General features: G+C 37.0%; 1 protein-coding gene across 1 annotated transcript; it reads right to left on the bottom strand.

Moving 5' to 3' along the window:
• CFAP69 (cilia and flagella associated protein 69) lies at positions 1–27830 on the bottom strand. Its single transcript, XM_062507740.1, has 23 exons — positions 27714–27830; positions 27348–27410; positions 25964–26026; positions 24804–24913; positions 22753–22829; positions 21900–21998; positions 19950–20099; positions 19648–19825; positions 18778–18901; positions 16771–16819; positions 16564–16685; positions 15869–16088; positions 14893–15057; positions 13538–13656; positions 12979–13097; positions 11902–11983; positions 10477–10663; positions 9804–9941; positions 7535–7611; positions 6275–6469; positions 5229–5315; positions 2099–2203; positions 1–132 (listed from the first exon to the last, which is right to left on the bottom strand). Exons 1-23 carry the CDS (start codon positions 27828–27830, stop codon positions 1–3), a joined length of 2778 nt encoding a protein of 925 aa, XP_062363724.1.
• Between the last annotated feature and the right edge of the window lie 12 nt (positions 27831–27842).

The raw sequence follows: 27842 nt of genomic DNA, 5'->3' as shown, positions 1-27842 counted from the left end.
TTATGTCTTTTGATCTTTTTTAAAGGCTCCTTTGCAAACAGAGGACTTTCTAGGAGCATGCTCTGTATCAGCCGGCCCTCCACCGTGCTGACAAGGCATACTATCCACAGTTACGAAGCGACCAGGTCTGATCTGAAATACAAAATAAACACATTGCTTGACTTTCATGCTAGTATTTAAAATGAGAGGAGAGTTTAATCATTAACTGCCTTTTGAAAATATTATTCGATTGTTGGAGATGCCTGCTGTGGTTTCTGAGGGCCACAAAAGCTATCTTTTATACTAAATTCACAATTTGCTCCCATCAGTACAAAAGAAAGGAGAGTGGTTTTTCAGTGGCTACTTTTATGTGCTCTGCTTTTCTGCCTTTGTATATGATTTGTGAATTGCAAAAAAGAAAATCAAGCCTTTATCCAATAGAAGTTTGCTTACAATTTTATTTGGATTTGCATAGAATGCCAGCGATAGTTTGTGACCTCAGAATTTCACTATACATTATTACTTACATTAAAAAAAAAAGCCCTCTTTCTCTCAAAATGCAAATGTATAGAACTACTCTTCATACTGAATAGGTTGGGGTCTTGGAATAAATATTCCTGAGTGACAGCTCTGGCTTCTAATTGCAAACTACTGAAAAAAAATGCAATTCCTCAAGTGCATGTGGCTCACACATTTGATTACTTGACTGGTTTACAAAAAACGTATTAACTTAATCTTCATCTCTCCCTGCTGAGGGTGTTTGGGAGAAAGGAAGGAAGATTGTTGCATTAAAAACATTCCCAGCCATGTCTTTCATTTGTAATTCTCCTAAGCAAGGTACCTAAAGAATGTTATATGATGCTGCTGTTACATTTTCTCAGTACACCTATTCTGCAAAATGGACTAACCTTTTCCTTTTTTTATCTACAGTTTTGAAATACTGATTGTAGAACCATGAAGGTATTTTCTTGTTAAATCCTCTCCCTCTAAGATATGAACATTCCTGGTTTGAGATTCAAGCCTTTAAAATAAAATCCAACAATATATTTCTCTCCACTAACAATTTCCAGATCATTCATGCTTATATCAAAATTTTTCAGATACTTTCTGCAAAATATTGCTGTATAACAGTCTCACTGTTGTTTATGCAAGCACCTAAATAATTGTTCCAGCCCACCTCATCTTGCATTCACAGATGTGCCCCTCCATATCTTTCCGAAGTTTAAGATAATGTGGGAAAAGTCCTAGTTCAGCACTCTGAGACAATCCCCTTGCTTCCTATTAGGCTCCTTGCTTCTCCATCACATCAAACATAAACTTCCTCTGCTCTTTTTCAAATTTCAGCCACCTTAGTTGTCATTATTCATTCATGCCAGGGAGCCCAAAATAGAATTTCTTGCCTTCATACAAGTTTGAAAACAGCACCTCATGTTTATTGTTTTTAGTTTTTCCTCACATGTAACTAATAAGCAACCAATAAACTATCCCCCTTCAATTCTCCTTAGCTGCGATGCTTACACAGAAATAACCCAGTTAGCTCAAAAACAGGTATTGGCTAGACTGAGGATTCCCCCGATTTTTGTCAAAACTCCACATCTAAATACGCTGTTAGGTGTGAATTAGATCTTAACAAAGGCTTTTTATTTTCTCACACTTCATTTAACTGATAGAAATGAGAACAAAATGTTTTCCGCAGATGCAACAAGTGGCTTATCTGCAGACAGTCAGGGAAATGTCACTGATAAAGGACACCTCTATGGGTGTATCAAAGATTGCACAGATGTACTCAATGAAAAGAGGAGGTCTTCACCTCAACAAGGTTTTCATGAATGGCTGTCTCATGACAGGTACATGTCACATAGCATAGGGCCCATCTTGCCCACACTTCTGCAGAGTAATTTGCAGATCTGAATCGCATTCTGGCCAAGTGCTTGTCCAAGGCTATGTCAGAATGGGAAGCAGTCATTTGCAGAAGATACAGATTTTTTTGTAAGGTGCTTGGAGCTTGTCATAAACATTATTAAAGATAGCGTAAGCAGCAGCATGTATACAGCCAGAACAAACCCCATACCACTTACCTATTAATGAAAATAAAACAGTGTTATTAAGGCTTACTTACTGTTCTGTGGAGTTTTGGAGTATCAGTAGAATGTTCTGGTACATTTTGATTCTTTACTTTAGATCTGGAAGCATCTATTGATGTTTCACGAAGCCTTTTTGCTTTCTAAAGATAGTCAGAAAAAAAGGGTAAAATTGTTTTAACCCGCACTGATTGTGTCATTTGCACTCACATGAAAATATACATACAATCAGTATGACAAAAATAAATGAGGTTATAATTCTATTTGCCTTTAATGTAAGTACCCTCGCCCTGTTTTATGACTCTGTCTTGTACTGAGCACCCAAAACCAGAATAAATGGACGTGGCACTGCAAGGGCGGTAAGGGAATCCCTGCTTGCTGAGACCTGCGGGCTGCGTTCTGTGAAAAGCAGCCCTGGGTGCTGTGAGCCTTCATGGCCACAAGAGCACACTGCTGCCTCACGGGCAGCTTTCATCCCACACAGCGCACAGCACACACAGCACACAGCGTACAACACACACAGCACACACAGCACACAGCGTACAGCACACACAGCACTCACAGCACACAGCGTACAACACACACAGCACACACAGCACACAGCGTACAACACACACAGCACACACAGCACACAGCGTACAGCACACACAGCACTCACAGCACACAGCGTACATCACACACAGCACACACAGCACACAGCGTACAGCACACACAGCACTCAGCACACAGGGCACAGCACACACAGGGCACAGCACACAGCATACAGCACGCACAGCACACAGCGTACAGCACACACAGCACTCAGCACACAGCGTACAACACACACAGCACACACAGCACACAGCGTACAGCACACACAGCACTCAGCACACAGCGTACAACACACACAGCACACACAGCACACAGCGTACAGCACACACAGCACACACAGCACACAGCGTACAACACACACAGCACTCAGCACACAGGGCACAGCACACAGGGCACAGCACACACAGCACACACAGCACACAGGGCACAGCACACACAGGGCACAGCACACAGCACACACAGCACTCAGCACACAGGGCACAGCACACACAGGGCACAGCACACAGCATACAGCACACACAGCACACAGCGTACAGCACACACAGCACACAGCGTACAACACACACAGCACACACAGCACACAGCGTACAGCACACACAGCACTCAGCACACAGCGTACAACACACACAGCACACACAGCACACAGCGTACAGCACACACAGCACACAGCGTACAACACACACAGCACACACAGCACACAGCGTACAACACACACAGCACACACAGCACACAGCGTACAGCACACACAGCACACAGCGTACAACACACACAGCACACACAGCACACAGCGTACAGCACACACAGCACTCAGCACACAGCGTACAACACACACAGCACACACAGCACACAGCGTACAACACACACAGCACTCAGCACACAGGGCACAGCACACAGGGCACAGCACACAGCATACAGCACACACAGCACACAGGGCACAGCACACACAGCACACACAGCACACAGGGCACAGCACACACAGGGCACAGCACACAGTGTACAGAACACACAGCACACAGGGCACAGCACACAGCACTCAGCACACACAGCACACAGGGCACAGCACACAGCACTCAGCACACACAGGGCACAGCAGCACAGAGCACACAGCGCTCAGTGCACAGCCGCCTCTGCAGGCAGACCCAGCTGTACTGAGGCATCTCAATACAGTCTCAATACATCCCAGGTGAACGACTTCTCATTTTCTTTTCCTGAACTTCATGAGCTTTTGGTCAGCCCATCTGTCCATCTTCTGAACAATAATCCTACTTCCCAGCATATGAATTGCTTCCTCCAGCTAAGTGTCACAGAACTGCAGAATCACAGAATGGTTTGAAGGGACATTAAATGATTGGTTAAATGAATGATTGGAAGGGACATTAAAGTTTATCTAGTTCCAACTCCCATGCCATGGGCAGGGACACCAGACCAGGTTGCTCAGAGCCCCATCCAGCTTGGCCGAAAACACTTCCAGGGATGGGGCATCCACACCTTGAACTTGATGATGGATGGACTTGATGAGTATCCAAGTCACTAATGAAAATGTTGTATCAACACTATATTATCAACCCTATAATTAACTCAGAGGAATATCACTCAGAACTGACCACTAGTTAAATTTCAATCACTGACCACTGTCCTTTAGAGCCCATCAGTCCAGACAGTTTTTCCCACCACTTGTAGTCTACCTATAGGTAAAATCTAGTCCATATATCCCCATTTTGATTACAAGAATGCTACACAGGACCATGCTGAAAACCTTGCTAGAGCAAGGGAATAGGTATCCCCCTTCCTGTTTCTCCAGAATAATTTTGTCACAGAGGAAACTATGTAGGCAAGGCGTGATTTATCCTTGGTAAATTCATGACACTCTATACCAATCTCCTTCCCCCTCATGTGCCTAAAACTGCTTCCCAGTGACTCAGCTAAAACTAATGAGTCTGTAGTCCTTGAGGTCTTATTTCTGTCCCTTTTTCATTTCTAATTCTAGCATATATCTTTCCAGAGGTCAGGGAGATGATTGCATAGAAATAAAATGGTTCTCCTTTGCAAGTCCATTGGAAAATGAAGAAAAATTAAATTTAGCTGCCAAAGTTTTTATTTTAAGTCTGATTTCATTATTTTCCAACTTAGTCTGGTTGTTAAACCAGGACTCTAATATTTTTATGTTATTTTGCGAAAGTGCTAATATTGATAGAAGAAACTCCTTTCATCATAAAATATTTCACATATTAAAAGATGTTTGCTGTTTTAAAAAAAGAGAATGAAGGATTAGAAAAAAGAAAGTAAAAATTAACAGATTTGTAGTTTCAACAGTTTTAGAAGAAATACACATATATACACCCACTCCTTAATTGCAAGTGACAATGTTGATCCCCAATTTGTGATTGCAGTCAGAAGAATCAAAGATTGTACAACTTTTCCAACACATCTTATGGTTACTTCTATGTCTGTGTGAATACAAAATTTATTATCACTTCTACTTGAATATCCTTATAATTCATTAAGAAATTGTGTTTGGAACTTCACAATTATTATAACTACACGATTGTAGATTCTTTGCTCCATCAGGTTTCTTACCTTCAGTGCCTCATAGTTTGATGTCTGAGTCAAGAAATTTTCCCAAGATATTTTAATCAGTTCTCTCTGTGTTTGGGTAGCTTGGATCTGTAATATAAATGAGATTTACAGCATGCAACACAATCCTATTCTCATATCAAATCTCTTCTAATATCACTGCTTGTGCTGTTTAAAAAGAATGTTCACCTGCACCCCCCCTTTTTGCTACCTTAGTTTATCCCTCTCACCTGAGACTGGATGATAATGTAGCAGTAAAGTACTTGCCCTTCAAAACCTTCATTTATGCACTGCCTTTAAAAACAAAGAGAGGCTTACTTTGTGCAAACTAATTTTCCTCTCTTCCAACACATATGTTGGATGAGGCCCAGTTTTTTCAGGAAAGCTTTCTGTATATTCTTACTCTCAAATGCTAAATAAAAGAGATAGAATCAGTTCAGGTGACAAAGTGCAGTCATCACAATGCAGGACAATCCCTCAAAAACACTAGTGTAAGATTTCAGACAACTAACTGGATCAACTGATCTTATTTCTCAGAAAGCAGGAGAGGGTGAGACAGTAGAATGAGCAAAAAATGAAATGTTTGCCTTATAACCAAAGCTGGAAAATGTCTATACCTTCTCATTGTCAGCATGCTGGGAGGCACAAAGCCCTACTTTCTGAAGTAATAAAGGTCTGAGAATATTCTGCAAGGGAGCTTATACTAAAGACTTATATTTCATTTTGAGAAGCAGGTGTACTTGTAATAGGTACTTTGTATTGTTATCTGCTACAGATGAACATAAGTGCAACTCTCTAGTAAAATAATCATCATTTCTTGTTACCCCATTGCATCACTGATGATATTGCTTCATTTTTTCATTGCTCTAAATACTGTGGAAATTATACAAGCTGGGAGGACTGAGCTTAACCCAATTTAATTTAAAGTTAAAATTTTCAAGCAGTGTACACATACAGGATTCTCAACTTTATATATTAAGAAAATCTGCACATAAATGGACAAAAAAGCTTAGGTGGGCTTTCCTTATTTAAATACTCCTTTGCCTTACTTCTTTGTAAGCTTCTTTCTCTTCCTGGATTTTGTGGTGGTGCTGTATTTTAAGCACTTCTGTCTGCAGAGCAACAACCGTTTCTCCAATATTTTCTGATATACATGAAATAATTTTCAAGGCTCTCTCATCTGACGTAACTGGCCTGAATTCTTCTTTTATCTCTTCACATATTTCACTCCAAACCTCTCCAATCTGTGTGTTAAACATACACCATATGATTTGGCATTTATCTCATTCTTCAGTTCCAATTATTAAAAATAAAATAGAGCAACCATCTCTCTCCTTATTGTTGTTTGACTTCTCAGAATTGTTATGCAACGTTATGCCCTAATACTGTGCCAGATTCATTAATGATAAGCCTCCCTAAGCCTTCCCAAGACCAAACTTGATTCAAAGAGGAGTAATAAAAATGCTGATAACTACAGAAATTCAGAAGAAACAGCTTCAAGATACCAAATTACAAGAGCAAAGTGCTGAGTCCTACTGCCTACTACTTAAAATCTCAAATTGCAGACATTATTAGAGCAAACTGCAACAAGAGCCATCAATGGAAGCTGGAATTATCAACCAAAGACTGAGCCTTGCTATTTTCTGAACACTGCAAGCTCTCACAAACTTTGTTCCTAAGCATAAATTTATCATAAATGAAAGCATATTTTAAGCCAGACAGCTCTCATAAAGTTTGTTACCCTGCTGTAGTTTCCTACAGGAACACCATTCCTAACTTTACACTGGATGGATGGATGGATGGATGGATGGATGGATGGATGGATGGATGGATGGATGGAAACTGTATATGGGGACAATGACAGCAAAGCACAGAAGAACCTTTATGTGTTTGTAATGTCATTTTTAATAGTATCCCTTAAACTGACCTTACTGTGCAAGGACACAGTCCTACTCTCGAGTCCTTCCCCAACTTCTTACTCCTGGAACATTCCTGTATTGATCGGGCAGTTAAAACTTTTTTTTTTTTTCTGAGTTATTTTTAACTAGCACTGGTTTCTAGTCTTATTTGCTGCATGGTCACAAACATCTGTAGCAGTATGAAGCAAGAACATGGGGACTGATGCAATGTTGGAGGTGGGTTTGTTTCTTTTGCTGGTGAATCCTGGCTTTCACTAGGTGAAGTTATAGGTGACTTGTGACATAGGGGACAGCTTTTGAAGGATTATTTGTTTGCTGTGTCCTGAGATATACTATTTCTATTTTTGGGAATGCAGGTACAATAGTAGTATTTTCTTGAACTATACTCACTTTAAAGTCAATATAACGTTGTATAATAGCAAGTGTAACAAAATCCTTAGCAGATAAGCCAGGTAAATTTTCAAAACCTAAAAGAATATTAATCATATCAGTATGATGAGGTTATCTCAATATAATATTCTAAAAAGAGACATCTTATTTGTTATACAAATACATGCAAAATCTTCATCACACATACACCAGTCAGTCACTTTTGATCCTGAGCAGGCCTTTGCTCATAAAAAATCCCTGTTTCTCCATAACACATTCCCTCTGTACTAAAATCTTCACTTATGAATGGCTCTGTCAACCTTCCGATCACTTGGTAGGCCAGGATGCTACACTTCTGTGGTAAGGGTTTGTTTTCTGTTAAAGCAGACAAACAGTTGAGTCTACATATCAGAGGTTCTAGAGCAGCAATTCAGCACATAAAGAGTTTGCTTTAACTGTGAAGTAGCCAACAGGAAAATTATATTAGTGATTTGTTTCAGAGTTGTCTAATGAGGGTGTCCCCCCATCTTGTAGATTTTAGTCTTTGGCATAATGTCTTGAGCATCATGACTCTACCTTTTAAAAATATTCCCAGTATGTGCAAAAGAATAAGGTAGGGAAGTATGGTTAGCTGAGAAACTTAGCTGAGACTATGTTTCTTTTTTTTCCCCCACACTGAATGATAGTTGATTAATTAAGGAAACCCCTTAAATATAGTCTATCATAGTCATATAGTCCTATCTCTTTCTAGACTTCATCATATCATTTGTGTGGTAACTGGGAAAGTAGCATCCCCCCTGAGTATAATTACATCATGCTTTGAAACTAAGAAATACACTAAATAAAGACCATTTACCACCATTGCTTTTCTAGATCATCATGTTACAGGCTGTTATGGACCTTAATAGTAAGAGGAAGTTGCTAAGAAAAGACTATAAAATATTTCTATATGTTATTACCTACTTTCATATAATTTCAGTACTTCACAGGAGACAGTACAATGTATATAACTAACATGGAAGATACCTGTGAATATAGGAGAAAGCTGGAAGAAAATCTTATGCCTTTTTATTTCAGTAAAGAATCCAGCTGTGATCCAACATTTAATATAATTAACACTACTAAAATTAGTAAGAACCTGGGTTACAACAGAAAAGCAAATAGCTATAGATTATTAGAGAAACTAAGGATGTTTTCAAACCAATTCATTCTATAGGTAAAGCAGAGAACTGGCTGAAGCAATCTCAGAACAATTACTGATTGTCTTTGAACATGCAGAGGATGGAAATGAAAACAAAAATAAGTATAAAAAACCCTCCTGAAACAAATAATTAGACAAATAATGTTTATGCAACTAAATGTTAACATTTAAAAAAGTAATATCCAACATAAATTACTGAAAACAAAGACTCAGTTTTTGTTCGACAGAAAAAAAAATCTCATGGATGTGGAAGAATTTATCACTTATCTTAAGTTCAGGTTTTAAGAATAGGGTATATGAGTATTCATATTCAGTGTGCAAACAACAAAAAATTAAGAGGGACTGCCACACTTTGAAAGAAAAAATTAAAACGCAAATTAATCTCGCACTCTGAAAAATTATCTAAAAACACAGTATTTAATTCAGTAAGAAGAAATAGAAAATTCTAACTGTAGGAATAACCACCTGTACAAATCCAGGATGGTAGATAACTGTGCAACATTCTAAGTTGAGTGAGGAGACAGTATCATGCCACTAGGAATACAGCTATTGTTACATTTATGTCTGCTTTTTTACAAGATGTGTAGAGTAACGTAATTCTATCTGGCTGCAAGGCTTCTGCTGGAGTACTGTGTTCAGGTTCAGGACACTTCAGACAATAAAGAATTTGAATCAATTGGAAAGACTCCAGAAAAGAAAAAGAACAATTAGAGGTTACGCTAGAAAATGCAATCAGTGAGTAATATCTTTCTCAATCTAGAGAAATAAATGTAGAAGTGCTAAAATATGCAAGACAGATATTGTGTGTGGGAAAATAATTGCAGAGAATTTCAAGCTAATTTTCGATTTAGTCCTAAGAAAATTCTTCCTGATGGTAGGGGCAGCAAAGTAGAGGGGAAGTCTTGAAATCTCAATAAAGAGAGACTTCTAAAACAAAATGTAACAACCAAGCATCTGTGAATTAGAGAGTACTGATGCTGAATCACGTTTCCTTTGACCCTTTTTTTTACAGTGACTTTACTGATCACCAGTGAACAAGTTAAGTTTAATGACAAATATGACACTGACAAGGCAATTCATTTGTCTTACCCAGCTTGCAAAATAGTAAATAAACTTTTGCCCGTATGCTCTCTGAAATTTCCATGATGGCAAAACTGGGACAGCTGGCAGGCACTGGAATGACCTTTTGCAGTTTCTGGAAGCTGGTAACAATAGGTCTCTTAGTGTCTAATAATATAAAAACACAAGACCAGAGTAGAAGAATGAAGATATAGTATGTTCCCAAACTTAGAGGAAATCCATCTTACTTTGTGGACACCATGTAGATAATTTTGATTGTTTGACCAGGAGTTTGAACGTAATTTGGGTCAGGAAATTTTAAACAGCATGACTAAGAATTTGTGAGAACAGCATTCACTTCTTTTTACAGTATGTAACAAAACACAATACCTTTCATGGAACAAATTAAGCAGTTAAACTGTCCAGCATTAGAAAAGCTGGTCATGGTTCTTTTCAATACTTGGTTCATTCCCAGCCGATGTAGAAAATGACATATAGTGGCCAGAATGAAATGAAAATAAATGAATAAATAAAATGAAATAAAAAAATAAATTGAAACAGAATATATTCTAGGTTTGGTAAGAATTATAGTGAAAAGCTATAAATGCTCTTATTTACTGTCATCAGAATTCAGACTACAAAAGCAAATAATGTCATTATTTTACTGGAGTGCTCACAGTTCCACATCCATCATAAAACTTACCAACAATCCTTCCATACTGATCACGTCTGACTCCCAAATCCAACTCCTCCTGTCTCCATAACTGTATTAGAAGATTAGCTGCTGTTTGATCTCTCTTCCCTCGCCAGATACTCATGTGTAAAGTGGTTTTAGGGTTGTCAGAAAATTCAACCAAGATTCCAAGAATTATATTGCAGTTTTCCTTTAACTTGGTCAAGGAAAAAGTACAGGAAGTTTTAAACTGTTGAAAACACAGTGATGTCTTCTTTCTGAGAAATTGTGTAGTACATAATCAAGTAACTGCAAGCTTTTCATCACTAGTATTTGCACAAAATTCGTGCATAAACTTGTAAATCCTTAAAGTTTCTGAAATCCTGCTATGCAGGATAAATAAAAAATAAGTAATTTCTCCATAAATCAAGGAAAATGAGGGGCATGAGTAGGATCATACAAGATGCATTCCTGTGTGTAGAATCACACAGTGGGTTTTGTGTACACGCCTGCAGGATCACGTCTGGAGAATACACTGCTGCCAAGATTTATTGTTGTAAGAAACAGGCTCTGAAGGCAGAGGCTGAACAGTACCACAGAGTACATCTCTTTTGTGGCCAGATCTTCTGGCAGCAGCTGAGAGGAGGCAAAGGCTTCAAAATGAAAGAGGGTCAGTTTAAATTAAATATTGGGAAAAAATTCTTTACTTTGATGCTGATGAGGAACTAGAACAGCTTGCTCAGAGAAGCTGTGGATGTGCCATCCCTGAAGGCTGGATAGGACAGGCTGGATGTGGCTTTCAGCAACCTGATCCTAGTGGAAGGTGGCCCTGCCCACGGCCAGGGGAGTTGGAACTGGATGATGTTTAAGGTTCCTTCCAACCCAGGCCATTCTATGATTCTGTTTTTCTGAGGGTCTGCAACCTTGCACTGCAAGAACATCAGGGGCTGACAGTATGAACCAGTATGAATGAGGAGTGAAAGAACCAAGGAAGGTGCATTTTTATTTTTTAAGAGGTGAAATGTCAGTGCCAGTGTCTATGTTCAAGATCCACAGAAGTAGCTCTACACACAAGATACATGTACCAAGTAACTCCAAACATTAAAACTCTTAAAGCCATCAAGTACTCTTACTAATTTCAGTGCTTTTCAGTGCTTTTCTAAAGAGAGATGTCACCCAAACTAAGGGCATAGTTTGGGTCTTCTTTTCAATAACAGTGTAATTATTTTGTTAAATTGAAAACTGCCTCTGTCAAATGTGTACAAAAACAAACAAACAAACAAATAAATACAACAAAAAACAAACAAACAAACAAAAACAAACAAAAAACCCCAGGGAAAATCTATCCAATAATTTCTGAGCAAGTCTTAGGAGATATGGCAACAAAAATAATGCAATTTTCTTTGCTGTTTTCCCACTCTTTCATTCTACAAAATGAATAATAAAAATACCTACTGCCAACAAATCCAGAAGGAGAAAAATGCCCTGTTTTTCAATAAAAGAGTCCTCTGCAATGTAACATCCAATGACACAGGACCTTAAACAGAAATAATTTCACTTATGTAGAAACACTTTTACGCTTCTGAACATTCTACAATAATCTCATTTATTTTGCTGAATTACATACCATTTGGTATGCAATATGCAATGTGCTTCATATCTTCAGGGAGTAGAAAATTCATGTTTCATGTGCCTTTTCATTTGCACCTATATCTAAATAACTGCTTGACTGCTCTTTCTTCTCCTGCAGGTGGCACACCTTCTTTGAAGCAGCCTAAGAATTTTGGCAGGCTCTCAGTGAATTGGAATATGTATTTGAACTGAAACTAACTCAGTAAACGAGTTTAAAATTTAACCAGGTCATGTCCCTAATCTCATTTATTGTAGGGCTGTGTGAATATTTCTTGCAGCAAAATCAAAGGGGTGAGTCAAGCAAGTCTTTTTTTGGCAATAGCTTGCTTTTCTTAGATTAAAATCATCATAAAGCCAGCATTCATGTTGCTGTTGCTTCTTAATTTCCTCTGCTATGGTCTCCTGTATCAGTATTTTCCCCAAGCAAACATACTTGATTTTTAATGTATTTATTAACCTCTGCCTTAAAATAATTTTTTTATTTTCCTCCTATGTATTGTCAATCTTTAAAATATTTCTGGCCCAATACAGCCAGTTCACAAACAATTTTTATGCTTACACAGTTTTTTGCTAATATTGGTTTATTCTTGCCTGCTGTTTACTTCTCTAAAGTTATTTACAGACTCTAACCATATGCCTGTCTTAGAAAATCTTGAGTAAGTCTGCATGTCAGGAGGTCACTCTGTGGGGAGTGAGGTTGTCACACTGAATCCATATTAAAAAAAAAAAATCCATTTCTTTTGCATCATTTTTAATTAGTCAAGTTTTATGAAGAATTTTTACACATTATAGACAGAAGAAAGGCCTGCATGTGCAGAGAAAGGTCATAGCATTGCAGGCCTAAAAAATTACAAGACTTGACATTATTCCAAGTTACTGCTGCTAAAATACTTCACTAACCACAAGCAGTCGAGTGCACTCAGGAGGAGACAATTGTGGCCTAATCCACTATATAACTTCATTGGATCCATCTTAAAGAATGGGATAAGTATATCAATTCCTTCACAGCTGAAGAGTTCCTGTTGAAATGTTAATTAAAGCAATATTTCTTAAGCAATATTTACTAAATTCAAACATGTAAGAAAATACAATGGGAAATGTAAATATTTATATCGTAATAAATTTGGTCCACTTGTTAGAGCAGGATATACAAACAGGAAAAGAGATTTTCAGTTTTTCCAAAGTACTAATTAATTTCTTAACACACTTTCACATATCAATTTAAAAATAATGTAAATTAGCATCAAATAGGCTCAACACTTGCTAGTGGATTTCAGAATATTTTTGTATTTTAGCTGTGTCAAGAAACATGACTCGTTAACAAGTTAACATAACTTGCTAACAACTGAACTACAGTTGACACCTGCTTTTCAATTAAAACAAAATAGCAGTGTCCCTTAAAAGAAAATACAATATGTTTTGAAAATATCTGCACAGTGTAAGATAGAAAGATACATACCTTTCTGTGGACATCATTTTCACAGAGAACAGACAAAATAAATAATATGTCAGCTTGGATTTCCAGTAGAATGGTGCCTTCGTTTTCTTTAGCCTTGTCTGCTGCATACTTTAAGATGTCTGTAAATGGATATATTTTATATATATTAATGCCCCTACACACAAGTTAAAATTCTATTACAGCTGCTGCTTTTTAAAAACCTGAAATTTATATGAAAGGATTTTTAAAGTAAGTTCACTTTTATCCCCTGTGTTTTAACAATAGCTTCCAGAAGTGCAGCAGTTTCATGCCTTTACTCTTGGGTGACAGAGTTAATGACAGCAGCTTGCACTGATTTCTCCTTTGTTCAGACTCTATGCTGCCCCTTTGCCAGTGCAAGGAATTCAAGGGAATTGATATGAATTAAAGAAGTCTTAGAAAAGGACAACAAACTGGCTGGTTCACTCCACTCCACAGCTTCACAAATGTCTGAAGTGACAGTGGAAATGTGGGAAAGACATGAAATACCACCACTGACAAGAAAATCAGCCTTGGAATCAGTATATGGAAGAGGGTATTCATACACAAAATTCTCCTAGACTAAGAAAAGTTACTTGATTCTGATATGTAAGGTACAGTATGAATTTTGCTTTCACTAAAAGCTGTAGGTGTCTATGGAGTTTTCACTGGAGTTGAACTGAAGCTATAAAATACTTAATTTCTAGTTTTTCTATGAGAACATACTCTTTGAATTCCAAAGGATCTTTTCTGTTTTGTTTCCTTCAGACTACTAAAAACTTTCTGTTATTGTAAGAAAAGAACTTAAACAAGTTTGGTTTGGAACTTAAACCAAAATTTAACAGTAGTTATGTGTTACTGAATAAGAAATAGTCTAAAATTGCAGGAGCAGTGATCAAACAGGTTTATTCTGCTTTTTTTGTTCATGTTGTTCATTTAAAGGTACCTTGTTATTGGTTTTATTCTGTCCTAAAGAGAACTTCTGGAAAGCAACACCATGATAGACCTAGATGGAAAAATACTCATGGGCTGGAGTTTCTGGGGACTGCTACAATGAGAAGAACGTCTACCAAATGCAGTAAGATAAAGTGAGAAGGGGCAGCTTTTGCTCTGAAATGAAACATCTAGACTTTTAAACCAGTCTGTTCGGCTTAACTCAATCAATGTGTATTGAGATGGGAAAAAAAAAACCCATTAACATCAAATCAGTTACATCTTGGATTAATTGGTAGAAGTTTTTTTTAGTATTTCACCAAAGGAACGACACACTAAAAGCACAGCACACAAAAACACAGGAACACTCTTGGTGTCAACAGAAATGTACTAATTAAAGAACAGCAATACAAATTGTGCTTTACCCAGTAGCTGGCTAATTGCTCCCTGGTCACACAAATTCATGCTCACAGCATCATCATAAAGGGCCACAACAGATCTCAGCGCTCGGAGGCTGTAGCGCATTTGTGCAAGTTTGTTGCCACGACCACCTGTTCCATGGAAACTGTGACCTTGACCAAAGAAAGGATCTGTGGAGCAACCACAACGAATACACGTTTTGGCAGACAATCTATGTTCAGAATAATGCGTTCAAGAAAAATAAAAACAAAGAAAAAAAGAAAAAACCCAAACCACAGCAACAAGAAAAATCCTAAAACTCCACTGAAGTTAGAAATTATTCCTGTTTAAAACTATTGAGTAAGAAGCCTTTCTGTGTAGGACTATACCTTTTACATGCATAAGAAAGGTAACATTTTGGTGAACATTTAAAATTATTACATGTTTTTTTTAACCTTACTAGGTGCATGAGCAGTTTTATAAACTCAAAATATGCTATGTTCAGCATGACATTTAATATCAAGCTTTTGATGTACATTCAACCCAAATAAAAATTTCTTCCTAGGAAGACATACCAATTTTATGATGAAAAATATCTATCCTTAGAAATCTGGTCAACAAAACTGAGTGCACTTAGTTATCTTTTTGCTTAGCCCACTCTTATCTGATTCCCAGAAGCCAGTTTCAGTCTGAAACCTGTCTCACTATATACAACTGTGAGTTAACATGCCCTGTCTCACTTCAAACACAGACAGTAGAGATGTTTGTCTGAAGGAGTATCAATATAGTAGCACACAGAGAAAGGGGCATCAGCTCATCCTTCAGTAGAAAAAAAAAGGATGGTTGGTTGTTTTTTGGAAACGTTTGTTTCCTAGGGGGCAGCTAAGGAAAACGATCATTCTGACATCATGAGTTTTACATTTTCCTTTCCTGTCAAAGAAAGTAGGTTCAGTTGAACTGTTTTGAGGTTACCTGTGTGTGAAAGCCATGAGTACCACTGACCTTGGCCTATACACCATTCTAGAAACACAAGGAGAAGAGTATTCGCTTGGCAGGACAAATATTTATCTACTAACACAGGACCCACGGAAGCTAAAACAGCAATTGCATGAAGCTGCAGTTCTTCATATTGGGCAGCAGACCAGCCAGGAAATCCAGGCTTTTGATGATTTAGTTTTACATAATAAAGCAAAGCTGGCATCACATGATTTTCACTGAGGAGCTGCAGAGTACAGACAAAGAAAAAGAGAGTTTACAGATTTCACATGCAAATAAGAAAAATTTAAAGGATGAGTAAACTTTATCTGTCCTACACTAACAAAATTATTTTTTTATTGAGAAACCATTTCATGAACACTACAAGTACAGGCAAACTTTTTATATTCGGCAGCTGTCCCACAGATTGTGGTTTGTTAAATTTTATTATATTCTTCAGAAGTATTTCAGTAAAGCTCTGCAGTCACTTGTCAGCAATTTTCATAGCATGGTCTGAGTTTGTAACTTTCTAAAATAGAAACTGTATGCTGCTTTCCAACAGCAGGACTTGGCCTGAAGTTATGTACAAATGCTTGATTTGGAGAATAGATAATTTCAGTGTACTGACTATGGAAGATGGACAGATAAGTAACGTTCTCATGATTCTTTTGTCTTGTCTTTTTTTTTTTTTTACTTATTATTTCTGTTGTATTACAACTTACCTGTGCAGCAGATGGGTCTTTAGATAAGATTGCTATTATATTAAATAGTAACTTCTTCATCTCAAAATCCTCATATGAGTAGGTAAGTTTAAAACCTTTTACCAAGGGATTGGGAAGTTTAACTATGAAGGAAATGGTAGATAAGTTACAAAAAAAATCATAATTAAAAGCAAAGATTATGTAATTATGCAGTATGGAATCTCTTACCTTCAGTAAATGTTGCAAGTATTATTAAGAGCTTTGCAAATCCGCTTTCCTAATAGGCATTCGAAAAACATACATTAATTAAATTAAATTGCAGTGAAATTAAGATTTATGATTTAATTTCAGTTTGACATTTTCAGAACAGAGAATTTAATGTATCCTATGGCAGAACAAAGAGAATTTTATCAAAGCAGAGAACAACCATTTGGACATTATACAACAATAACTGCCTGCAGTCCTAAGGGTACAATTAAACCTGTGTTTCATTCAGTACAAGTCTGAGCTTCTGTGGGGAAGTCCCAAACACTTGTATTCACAACTATAATCTAACATGAGAAAACCATCGTCTCAGTTCTCTTAGAGCTGTGCTTTTTAAAATGCATTTGGCCATGTTTTACATCAAGGTCACCAGTACATACAATTTTGTGGCACCAGTTATGCATACCAATGCACTTCAAGTTCAGTGCATTTACAAGCAAACGTATGAAAACTCCATGTATGGGCAAGAAAAATTTGCCAATATCACGTATGAAAAGCTCAGAAAAGAAAATCTTGTAAATCACAGCTCCTATAGAGCTAACAGAAGGACAGTAATGTCTAATATAAGTGGATAGGACCAAAGTCAGGAGGTGTCTATGCAGCACATTAGGGGCAGAAGAGTTTTGTTTCTGAGGTAAGCCACCAGCAAACAGTTTTATTCCAATACAGAGATACTAATTAATATCATTATGAACTTCACGTATATTTTACCATTTGCTTGTGATGAGAAAACTTTTCTTTTTCAAAGGCTCAGACTCTTGTGCTGATTTGTGAACTATGTAAAATACAAGACTAACTTTTCTGAAGTTGCTTGGATAGTATATTAAGAAGAAAAGGGAACCTTCTGAAGCAAACTGCTCTAGTATTATCCATTATTTTTCTACCTGATATTTATACCTTGTAAAATCTCTAGGCAGGCTGAGAATAAAGAATCTAAACTAAATTGCTTTAATATTTTCTTTGCATAGAAACAGTTTTTCTTCCTTTTCGTATAAGGAATTAAAAACACATATCTGGTTTACTTATTTTGTAGGAATAAAATGCCCTGTTTCCACAGATATATAAACAATTTGAATGTTTTAGATATCCAGTATGTTGCTACAATAGTATAAAAGACATTTCATACTAGTTGGTGTTAAATGAAAAGCTTGGATGAAAAGTCTGTAATTTCATTTAGTAATATGGACAATTGGAAAATTTCACTTCAAGAGTAAAGCAATATATTCCTGAATAGCCAACAGATCCACAAGGATCTGACTGCCTAATTATTCAGTATGCATGTCACAACTTCATCTGAAGCTGTAAATCTCAAATGTAAAACAAGAGACTAAAGCTATATTAACATTTATAAAAAGTTAATTTCTCTGCAGGTTTCTAATATAAATTCTGGAATATTACAAAAGAATAAGTCATCTACATTTCAGGCAAGTCATGGTAGTGCACTATGTGATGTAATCTTTAAAAGAATTTATATGCCTCTTATTAACTCTAAGTAATTATGTTCTCAGAATCTTACTTAGAGCACCTGAGCCGATTTTTGGACACCCTTCTTGTTCCCAGTTATGAGGCAAACATTGAATTTGGGTCATCTGAATATAGCCTACATCTTCAAACAACAAATATGGTTTAGAACTTATTATAGGAGAATGGCACATTCAAGAATCCGTACAAGAATACAAGATTTAACATTAAATTTTGCACATAAATAATGTTAATATGATTCTCTAAGTATTAAATACGGTTGATGCTAGTATTCTGGGCTAATGACTAGAATGACCAGATTTTAAATCTCTTTGAGGTAAAGACAATTGCAGAAAGAAAAGATGTTTTCTTGCTCAGCAAATCCAAGAGAGATAAAAGCACTGGAGACACAGTAGAAAAACATAATAGAACCCTAATGGGGAAGAATACTGAGCCTATGAAAGCAAAGAAGAAATTATTAGTCTCTGGAATACAACTCTAAATACTTACAATCATAGGTACTGGAGGGTTTTTAGCCAGTAATGTGGCAATCACCAAGAGGTCATTCCGTAGCTGATGATCGCAGTGCCGGAAGCCACGTGTGACAAGGTCAACAAACACTTCTTTCAAAGCACTTAAAATAAAATTAAATGTGTTTTACCTCTTTCTTTGATATTCTAATGTTGGACAGCTCTATATATACGAATCCTCACTCACCATTATACTTTGTAAAAGCCTTAGGGTTTAACTGTAAGAGAAATAACTTAAAACTTTATTATGAAGTGGATTTTTTTGGGTACCACTGGACATCAAATTTATTCAGAGATGCAAAATGCATGTATTGAAAATTGCATCTTCCACTGTTTGCGTTATAATTAATTAATACAATGGCATAGTATTTACTCAAATGTGGAACTGGAAATTGCTGAATGATTATTGAGAAGAAACAGTTTACTCTTAAATAGTTAAAACAGTCTAACTCATTATGGAAGAACCTGCTATTTACTCCAGCAGAGGATCTAGAAATAATCCTTGTATATACCATGGTATAGAAATTCCCTTAAATTTTGTAACATCAGCATTTCAACAGTGAAAGAATACTGGCCTGTTGAGCCTAAGGTTGGATCTTGAAAATGCTGCAATTAACTCTTTTATGGTACAAGGCAATAGATAGAGCTATTCCTCCTGCACTATGCAGCAGAGCACCTTGTTCTTGCCCTGTAACAGCAACAACTGTGTTAATACTGAAAAACTTAATGAGGATGTAATTAGAAACCCATTCACATTTCTCTTTAATGTCAAACAAAATGCTATACAATAGAACGGTTTAGATGTCTCCAAAATTACAAAATTAATTCATAAAATGCTCCCTGTACTTACTGCACACATTCCAAGCTGCTGAGCTGATTAACCACTTCTTCTTTTGAGGCGTTTTCTAGCAGGCTCCATAGGATGTCTGAGGAACGGAACACCAGCTGTCCTGAGGGATCAGCACCATTTAGATACAAACAAAGCCTGCTGGCTGCTTGGGCCTTCACCATTTGTCTGCAACTCATTTCTGAAATTATGTAAATCAGAGTAATTAATTCTTTCTAGGTCAGTAATTATTTCAGGCATGTTCACAGAACAAATGATCTAAGATCAGTAGTAATGATATTAATGAGAGAAGAGTTTGTACTAACCAGAGGTAGAAAGATGCTGGAGAGCTTTTAGTACCCACAACTTCTCATTAAGTTGATTTTCAACTAATGCTAGTGACAAAACAAGAGCTTCTGCTAATCCTCCTTCTTCAGCCATATGGATTTTATAGTTTGCACTTGCTGGCTGGTAACCTGCACATACAACAGCTTTAGTTATAATGCAGTAAATATTCAGATTTTTGATTACTTCATAAATTGTTTATCTTTCCTCAAGAAAGGATTGAAATCAAGTATTGTATTTCAAGCAGTTAAGAAAAACAATCCAATACACAAGAGCTGCTTTTCTTATATCTGAATAGTGCTTAAAACATATCTGACAGACTCACCCTCAAGCAGACTTCAATGCTACAGAAACAAATTAATTGCTTCTTAGAATTTAGACAATGAAAGCAAAAGCAGGGTTATAGAAGTGAAAAACTTTCTTCAGTCATCAGTAAGTTGCTAGTGCACAACCTAGTTCTCTCCAGTAGCCAGTTCACTAGAGAATTATTGCATTCTATCATCAAATTACTTAATAGATGAATCCAAACTTTGATTTACAAGCTTGACTTTCTAATGTGCCTGTTTTCACTTTTGTCCATGCATACGCAAATCTGTATTTCATTACTGAATTATGGGGAAGGTGAAGCATTGAGAAAATAAATTTATTTTTATAGTATGATAACTCATAAAGCAAAGTTTATCTTCAGCAGCTCAAATATATATATGTATATATAAGTGTATATATATGTCAAATGTCATAAAGTACAAGACTGATAAACACAAATAATGCATATGTTGAAATGAGGTTTAACTAAGCACACACTCTGACAGGCATCAAACTGATATTACTTTATATATAAGAGAACTCTGCAGGGTCAAACTTTGGCAATATTTACATGTATGCTGAGAGATTAAATATTTAACTATAAAAAATCAGACTGAAGCACATTCTTTGTTTCAAGATAAAGTATCTTATTTTCTAAATCGGAAAAAGAATAAAATTGCTCAGTAACATTCACTTATCCTGATGGAATTACTTACAGATTCAAAACTAAAAGCACATGTAGCTACTGGTAGGATTTGAGTCTTGTTTGTAAGGTGAAAGCAGATTTGGATGCTTTCATATTTCTAGAATTTTAAAAGGACTGTAGTAGCAGCAGCTTCTTTGGGCCTCCTGAAATGAAAACTTGTAAAAGGGCACAGGACTAGTGCCACACTGCAGGAACACAGCACAGGAGCACACTGACATCAGGCACGCTCCTTCACCTGCCCTCTTGAGGCACACTGTGGCAAAATTCCCTTGAGGCTGGCTGCCTCAACCAGTGCTGTCTCAGAACATGGGATGCTGTGCCCCTCTGGGAGGGGATCCATGACTGACTTCACCTGACAACAGTCTCTGGCACCATCCTGAGAGTCAAAGGAATTATATAACAGTGGATTCTGATCATGCCCGAGTTCAGGCATAGCCTCCTTCTACAGAGACAGGTCACACGATTTATTCAAACCTATGCTCAAATATATCCATACAATATGAACTTAATGGGTTCACATCCTTCACAACACAAGTGAAACCAGAGCTGCTTCTCTCCAGGCTACATATAAAATGTTGAAAACTACATTTCCCTTCTTATAATTCTGATCCTAAGTGCTTTTTTTCCCCCCCTCCATTACCCACATTTCAGAGATCCTGTATCACTTCACATTTTCTGGATGCTATTTAATGCTAATTCTGTAAGTGTAATAATTAATTCCCTGTACATTGATGAACTTATTTCAGATTTAGAATATGTACCTCCATAAAAACATGTTATTTGCATGTTTGCCAATGTTACGTATTTAATATATGAGATACAGTAACCATAGTTATAAAGAAAAATTAATCAATAGCTAATTAAAAGAGGCATTTCAAAGTAGTTGGGATCATTAAAAAATAAAAATACTGTGCTTTACCTGAAAGTAGTTTTCCTGGTAGCTCTATATTATAAAAGCTGACAATACTCTTACAGATTTGTATTTTAACTTGAGAGCTTGGCACTCTCATCAAGTAACCTGTCAGAAAGAGAAATAGATGTAATTAACAGACTTAAACTTTTTTAGAAAGTATTCCTTTTTTTAAAGCCCTTAGTATTACCTTTGGTCATATCCCCTACAAATCTGTGATTTCATGCGAAGTTTCTTTATAAAATATTCAAGAGACAGAGACTCCCATACTGGAGAGGACAAAGGCATCTTAGAGGAGTAGCGTAAGTTTAATCAAAAAATTACCTTCTCCGCTTTATGGCTACAGACACTTATAAGACACTGGATGCTATTCCAGAAGTTGTAGAATACTGAGGAAAGCTACCAAGCTACTACACTAAGGTGCTGTCACCACTACCATGTCATTAGAAACTCTTCTTCTAAGCAGATATGATATGAAATAAAGGGAGCATAGAAACAGGACAGATACATGTTCCTTTCATCCCAGGTTTCAGTGTTTACTGTGATGCCCTCATTTCTCAGATCAAAATTAAATAAAACAGGCTATATACACCTTTGCTTCTTCATCTGTACTGATAATGTTTTCTCATGTAGCTTTTGACATTGGCAAATAGGTAATTCTGCTAGCCAATCTGCAGGTTAGCTGCAGAGCAAAGTAAAAATTGCTTCTAATACTAAAAAGCCCAGAGGATTGAATGAGTAATTTAAACAAATTACCTACATTTACTAAGGAGCAACAATAAATTAAAATAGTGCTAATAATACAGTTGATTTTATTGTGGCATAATAATTATTTTATTGTGGCGTATCAGGTTACACTCACCCAGTTGTGCAATGGATTGTGAAACTTCAACGGAATAGTTTACTTCATCAGATGACTTCTTCTTTTGAAATGGTAACCTGCAAAATGAAATTTAAAAATACTACAACTATGCTTTAATCAAGTCACCACAAAAGTTCCGTAGCTCTTCTCTTGTCCCTTGATAATTTTTTCATGTAAGGAATGAATGTGTTCTGGGATGAACACATTCTTTGCAATGCTGATTCTACACTGAAAGGTTCATAATCTGCAACTGCACGTTGGCAATTAGTGGTACATGTTCATAGATAATATTTTCATAATTTAAATATGATGCAACAAGACTGAATAAACATATGTCATTTAAACGTGGAAGCCTAAATCCTACAACCGAGACACTATCAGGCTATTACAGACCTAGGCTGTGTACAGACGTGCAGAGGTGGAAAAAAGGGATCACATCTCTGGGCAAGACCTCTTGAAATGGGTAAAAGTAAACCAAATAAACTGGCTCCAAATAGCACAATAACAAATTCTTTTTTAACAACAGGATATTAATAAATAATAACATATTCAAAATACTCAGATATGACACAAACATGTAGGTGCTAAAAACTGTCTAACAGTAAACATTCTAATACTATGCTAAGGTCTCTGCAGTACATACTGCGGAAGCAGCTTTCCGGCAGGTTTACCTCTGTAAACACTGCCAGAGAAAAAGTAAGGAGAGAGCAAACAATGGAAGAAATGTTGGGGGAAGCAGGGGAAGGGGAAACAAGACATTGGGAAAAAAAGTGGTAAGAAGACAGGCAAACAGAAACAGTTACAAGAGTGGAATATTTTACTGGAAAAATTAATGTATCTGAAACTGAATTCCAAAAAAAAAACAAAAAAAAAAAACAAACCAGCCCCTGCCTCTGGTTAAAGGCTTCTCTGTCATATGAAGGAGCAGAGAATTAGTGAATTGTGGTAGAATTTCTATAGTACAGAAAATAAAGCAAAACCCAAGGGTGCAATTTTCCAAAATATATTCATTGCACAAACCACAGTTAGTGCTGAACTGCTCTAAAGGAGGAAAAGTCTCACAGCTAAATTTTACTGAGTTTTTATACATTCATTCTCAGTTTTGTCATGCTACTAGCAAACACCTAAGAAAATTAAACTCCATTAAGTACCTCCTCATTCCCCACTGTGTGGCAGCAAAGAAAAGCAGTTCAACTGTGGGTGCTTAGGGAACTAAAAGATTCAGCTGAGAAGTTCTGTGTTTATTAAACCTATCAGCTGAGAGGAAGCTATGTAAAAATTTATCTGAATATCAGTTTTACTATGCCACTAGTTATCTATCTGGCAGTTCTGTTTTTTTTTTCTTCCTTATTCTCCTCAAATGATATAAAATACAAAAGTAACTGTAGCTACAAGTGTACCATAAATAACTCTACTGAATTATTGAGGAGAAGAATGCTGACAAGTGTGGACAACCCCTAAATTCTATTCTACAGATTACTTAAAATACAGCATAACAACGAAGAAACCCAAAAGTTCATGCAATACATTTTAAAAGAAAACATAAATCCTAAATCCTGTTGTGGTTCATTCTCTCCTGTAATATGGCTTGTCATTTTGTAATGCTTACCTTCAGGTAACAGAGCGTCTTTGTGTAACCCTAAGTTTTTAAACTCACTTAAGAGCTCGTCTGAAACAGCAAAACACACCTCAATACCATTTAGCTGCTGAATCTTTTGAGGCCAGCAGTCCCAGATTGACTTAAGGCAGTAAGAGCCCTTGGGGAACCTTGCTTCCAAGCAAGCTGGGGCCACATACAACACAGTTTTGAATTATGTAACATGTAACTGCACAGACACCAAACTGTTCAAATAGATTCCTCATTTACGTCACCAGAAACTGGACACAAGTAAAAGCCAGCTGATGAAAAAGAAGGGTGATACAATTGATACCTTGCAGATACAGGTGCCTTGTAGATAAATGCTGTATGGATATGTCAGTTGCCTTAGAAAATGTATAAACCTGTTAATAAGCAGTATTTAAATCTCCAAAAGAGGGGTTAAGGTACTTACCCAAACAATTTAATAAGTTCACATAAAGGCTCAGTGAAAGCTTCTTGTTCATTGATTTTTTCTGCACACAGGTTAAGAATTTCAGTAATTTGTGCTACATTCTTAAGGGGCTTTTAACATGAAATTAAGGAAATCAGATCATCTTTACTACCAGAAATCAGAAGAAAAAGCTGAAAACTCTGCCCATCACACTTCAAAGACACAACCAAGAAAAAATAAGACCGATGTTTAAAAGAAGAAGTATGTGAGTCAACACTCAGGCTTTTTGAAGCAGCCTTACTTTTACACAAACACAACTTTTGCAAATCTGTTTTAGGTGACTTCTCAGCCAAACTCACTGGAAGCTAAGTACAAAATATCTAAACATGGAGGATGAAAAGTTTTTACATCACAGTGTCATATTTACCTATCTTAATTCTGAGACAGCCTTGTGATATTTAAATCGTTTTCTCCTCTAGTCCCAAGTGACTAATTGAAATTTGAAAATCTGGACCCAAATACATATTGAGATTATTTAATTTAGGATAGAGGCACAAAATCAAAACTGAACAGAGAATTGAGACTGAGAGGTTACTACCAATCCACTGACTCATAGAAACTGCCTTAAAGTACACAATTAAGTTGTAATATGATGCCTTAAATCACTGTGCAATTATCAGAACTGTAGGAGATTAATCACATTTTTCCACATTCCAACACCCTCCTTAGTACTTCTCATTACTGGAACCTTTCAGTTTATACTGTAAATACGAAAAAAAAGTTTCAGATAAATTGGTCTGACTTCATTTGTCTTTAAAATATCTCCTTACTGCAAGTGTATTTTATCTTGCTATTTATCAACTGTTTCTCAAGTAGTGGCAATTATGCTTTTCTATTCTGAGTTTAAATTACACTAGTTATATTTTGGACACTTTCAGCCACCGTACAGGTGAGAACTCTCTATTGAATTTTGTGACAAATGAATCTAATATCCAAAGATCTTGACAACCTACCAATCTTGGCTATGTGCACACAAGCAGGCCATTGATGAGAATGCCTATGATCATCCTTATTCTCCATGTGGAAGCACAGTACAGCATCAAATACTTTGCTGAAAAAACAGACTATTACCATACAGAAAACACCATGACTTCAGAATTCTTGAGAGGCAAAAAGGATACAAGTCCATTTTCAAAATGCTTGACAACCTTCTTGAGAGTTTTCAGCTGCTCTTCCAAATCTTTCTTAAGTAAAAGAATGAAAAGCAGGTCTTAATTGCAGTTTGTACTAGAACCTTAAATGATTATGTTTATCCCACTTTAAGTTTAAATTAAAGTGGAAGCCAGATTTAAAAGTTTACAAGACACAAGGAAATTCTCAAAGTGCTTTGAAGCAGGATTAACTCCATGATGAAGCATCATATCTAAATACGAATCCTGTTCTCTTGTAACTGAAGAGTCTTTCAAAAGCTCCTGTTCAACATGGACTCTTAAATTCTTTGTGATTCTTCGTAAAGCAACTAAGAGGACCAAACCTATCTCACATACAACATAAATGTGTAAGCATGTAGATCTAAGTGGCTTAGAGTGCTCTGTACCACTAGGAAACAGCCTTCTAATTCAAAGCTGGTAACAACTGAAGTGAGGATACATCAGGCTGTGTCAGCGATGTGCAGTGTCCATCTCAGCTGTCCTGAGCACCTGCAACTTGACGCAGGCCAGGAAGTTGTTTCAGGAGTCTACAAGCCCAGAATCCTATAGGCATTTTATCATATGTTTTATGCTCTCTATAGAAGCAGTAAACAATATCATCTGACACTTGTTCGTTCAGTCAGCAAGTTCATTCTATCAGCTCTGTATTAATAAAAGGGAAGAGGGGAATAAATAACTACTTCTCTGTGGGTTATTAATTTAAAATGTGCTAGGTTTAATTAGGTCCTTGTTTAAGAGCATAAATTATCTATATTTTGGATCAAAATTATTTGATGGCTTAGTGAATTTAATCTGCCAAATCATCTTATGGAGACTAAAAATCATCTGTGAAAGCCCAAGAGATGACGTTTCTCCTGTGTGCATAAGCAGCTGTATATATTCTTCAACACTGACCTTTGTATATTTCTCCTTCATTTAAAATCACTTCCCTGGAGAACTATTAGCAGTTAATTTGGGCAATTACATAAATTCATGACATACTTTCAATAAGGTTGTATATATACTTCCCAGCTGTAGGTTTCAGACTAAAAATCTCAACATGAAATTCTGTATGTCTAGTTTTTGAATGCTCATGCTTTCGTCTTTAAGTTCCTGTATGATCTTCTCTCTATGTATTTTTTTAAATTCAACCCATAACTGACACAATTTTTTAATAACAGTGATCATCTTTAGAAGAGTTCAAGTATGAGCAGAAATACTCATCTCTGTGCTCTGTAGCTCCAGCTACCTGTGCTGGATATAATAAACCCATCTGAGTTTATTCAGGGCGGGTGTAAAGTACCAGTATAAAACATTTGTCGAAGCCCCATTACTACCTGTGTAACTGAGACAGCGAGGTACCAGGGTTACTTACAGAGCCCGAACCTTTGAGTAGTGTGATGACGTGATTCAAATCCACTGATCTCAACAGTGCATCCTGAAAAAGCAACACTTTTAACCTTTATTATTATTATTATCATTATTTTGAAATTTTGCTGTTAAGGTGTTTAAAATGTGAAATAGCCGCGTTAAACCAACACGAATTTACTCAGGGACAGGTAAATCCAGGCCGTGTGCGGAACACAGAGCGGTGTTTGTTTCCAGCCCAGGGAAGGCGGCATGGCAGTGAGGGCAGGGAAGGGCAGTGAGGGCAGGGCAGGGCAGTGAGGGCAGGGCACGGCAGGGCAGGATTCAGGCCAGCAGCGGGGCTGCGGGTGCCCCTGCCCGCGGGAGCGCTCACCTTGGCGGTGTCCGGGGAGTTCCTGCGTCTTTCGCCGCCGCTGCGAGAGGGGCCGAGGGCCGGGGAGCGGGAGGCTGCCCGCCGGCCGGGGGGCTCGGCCGCGGCCAGCGAGGCCATGGTGCCTCCGCT

The sequence above is a fragment of the Cinclus cinclus genome, chromosome 1 (genome assembly GCF_963662255.1).
Source record: "Cinclus cinclus chromosome 1, bCinCin1.1, whole genome shotgun sequence".
Lineage (NCBI taxonomy): Eukaryota > Metazoa > Chordata > Aves > Passeriformes > Cinclidae > Cinclus > Cinclus cinclus.
The sequence above is the reverse complement of the archived record's forward strand: the minus strand, read 5'-3'. Positions and strand labels throughout refer to the sequence as shown.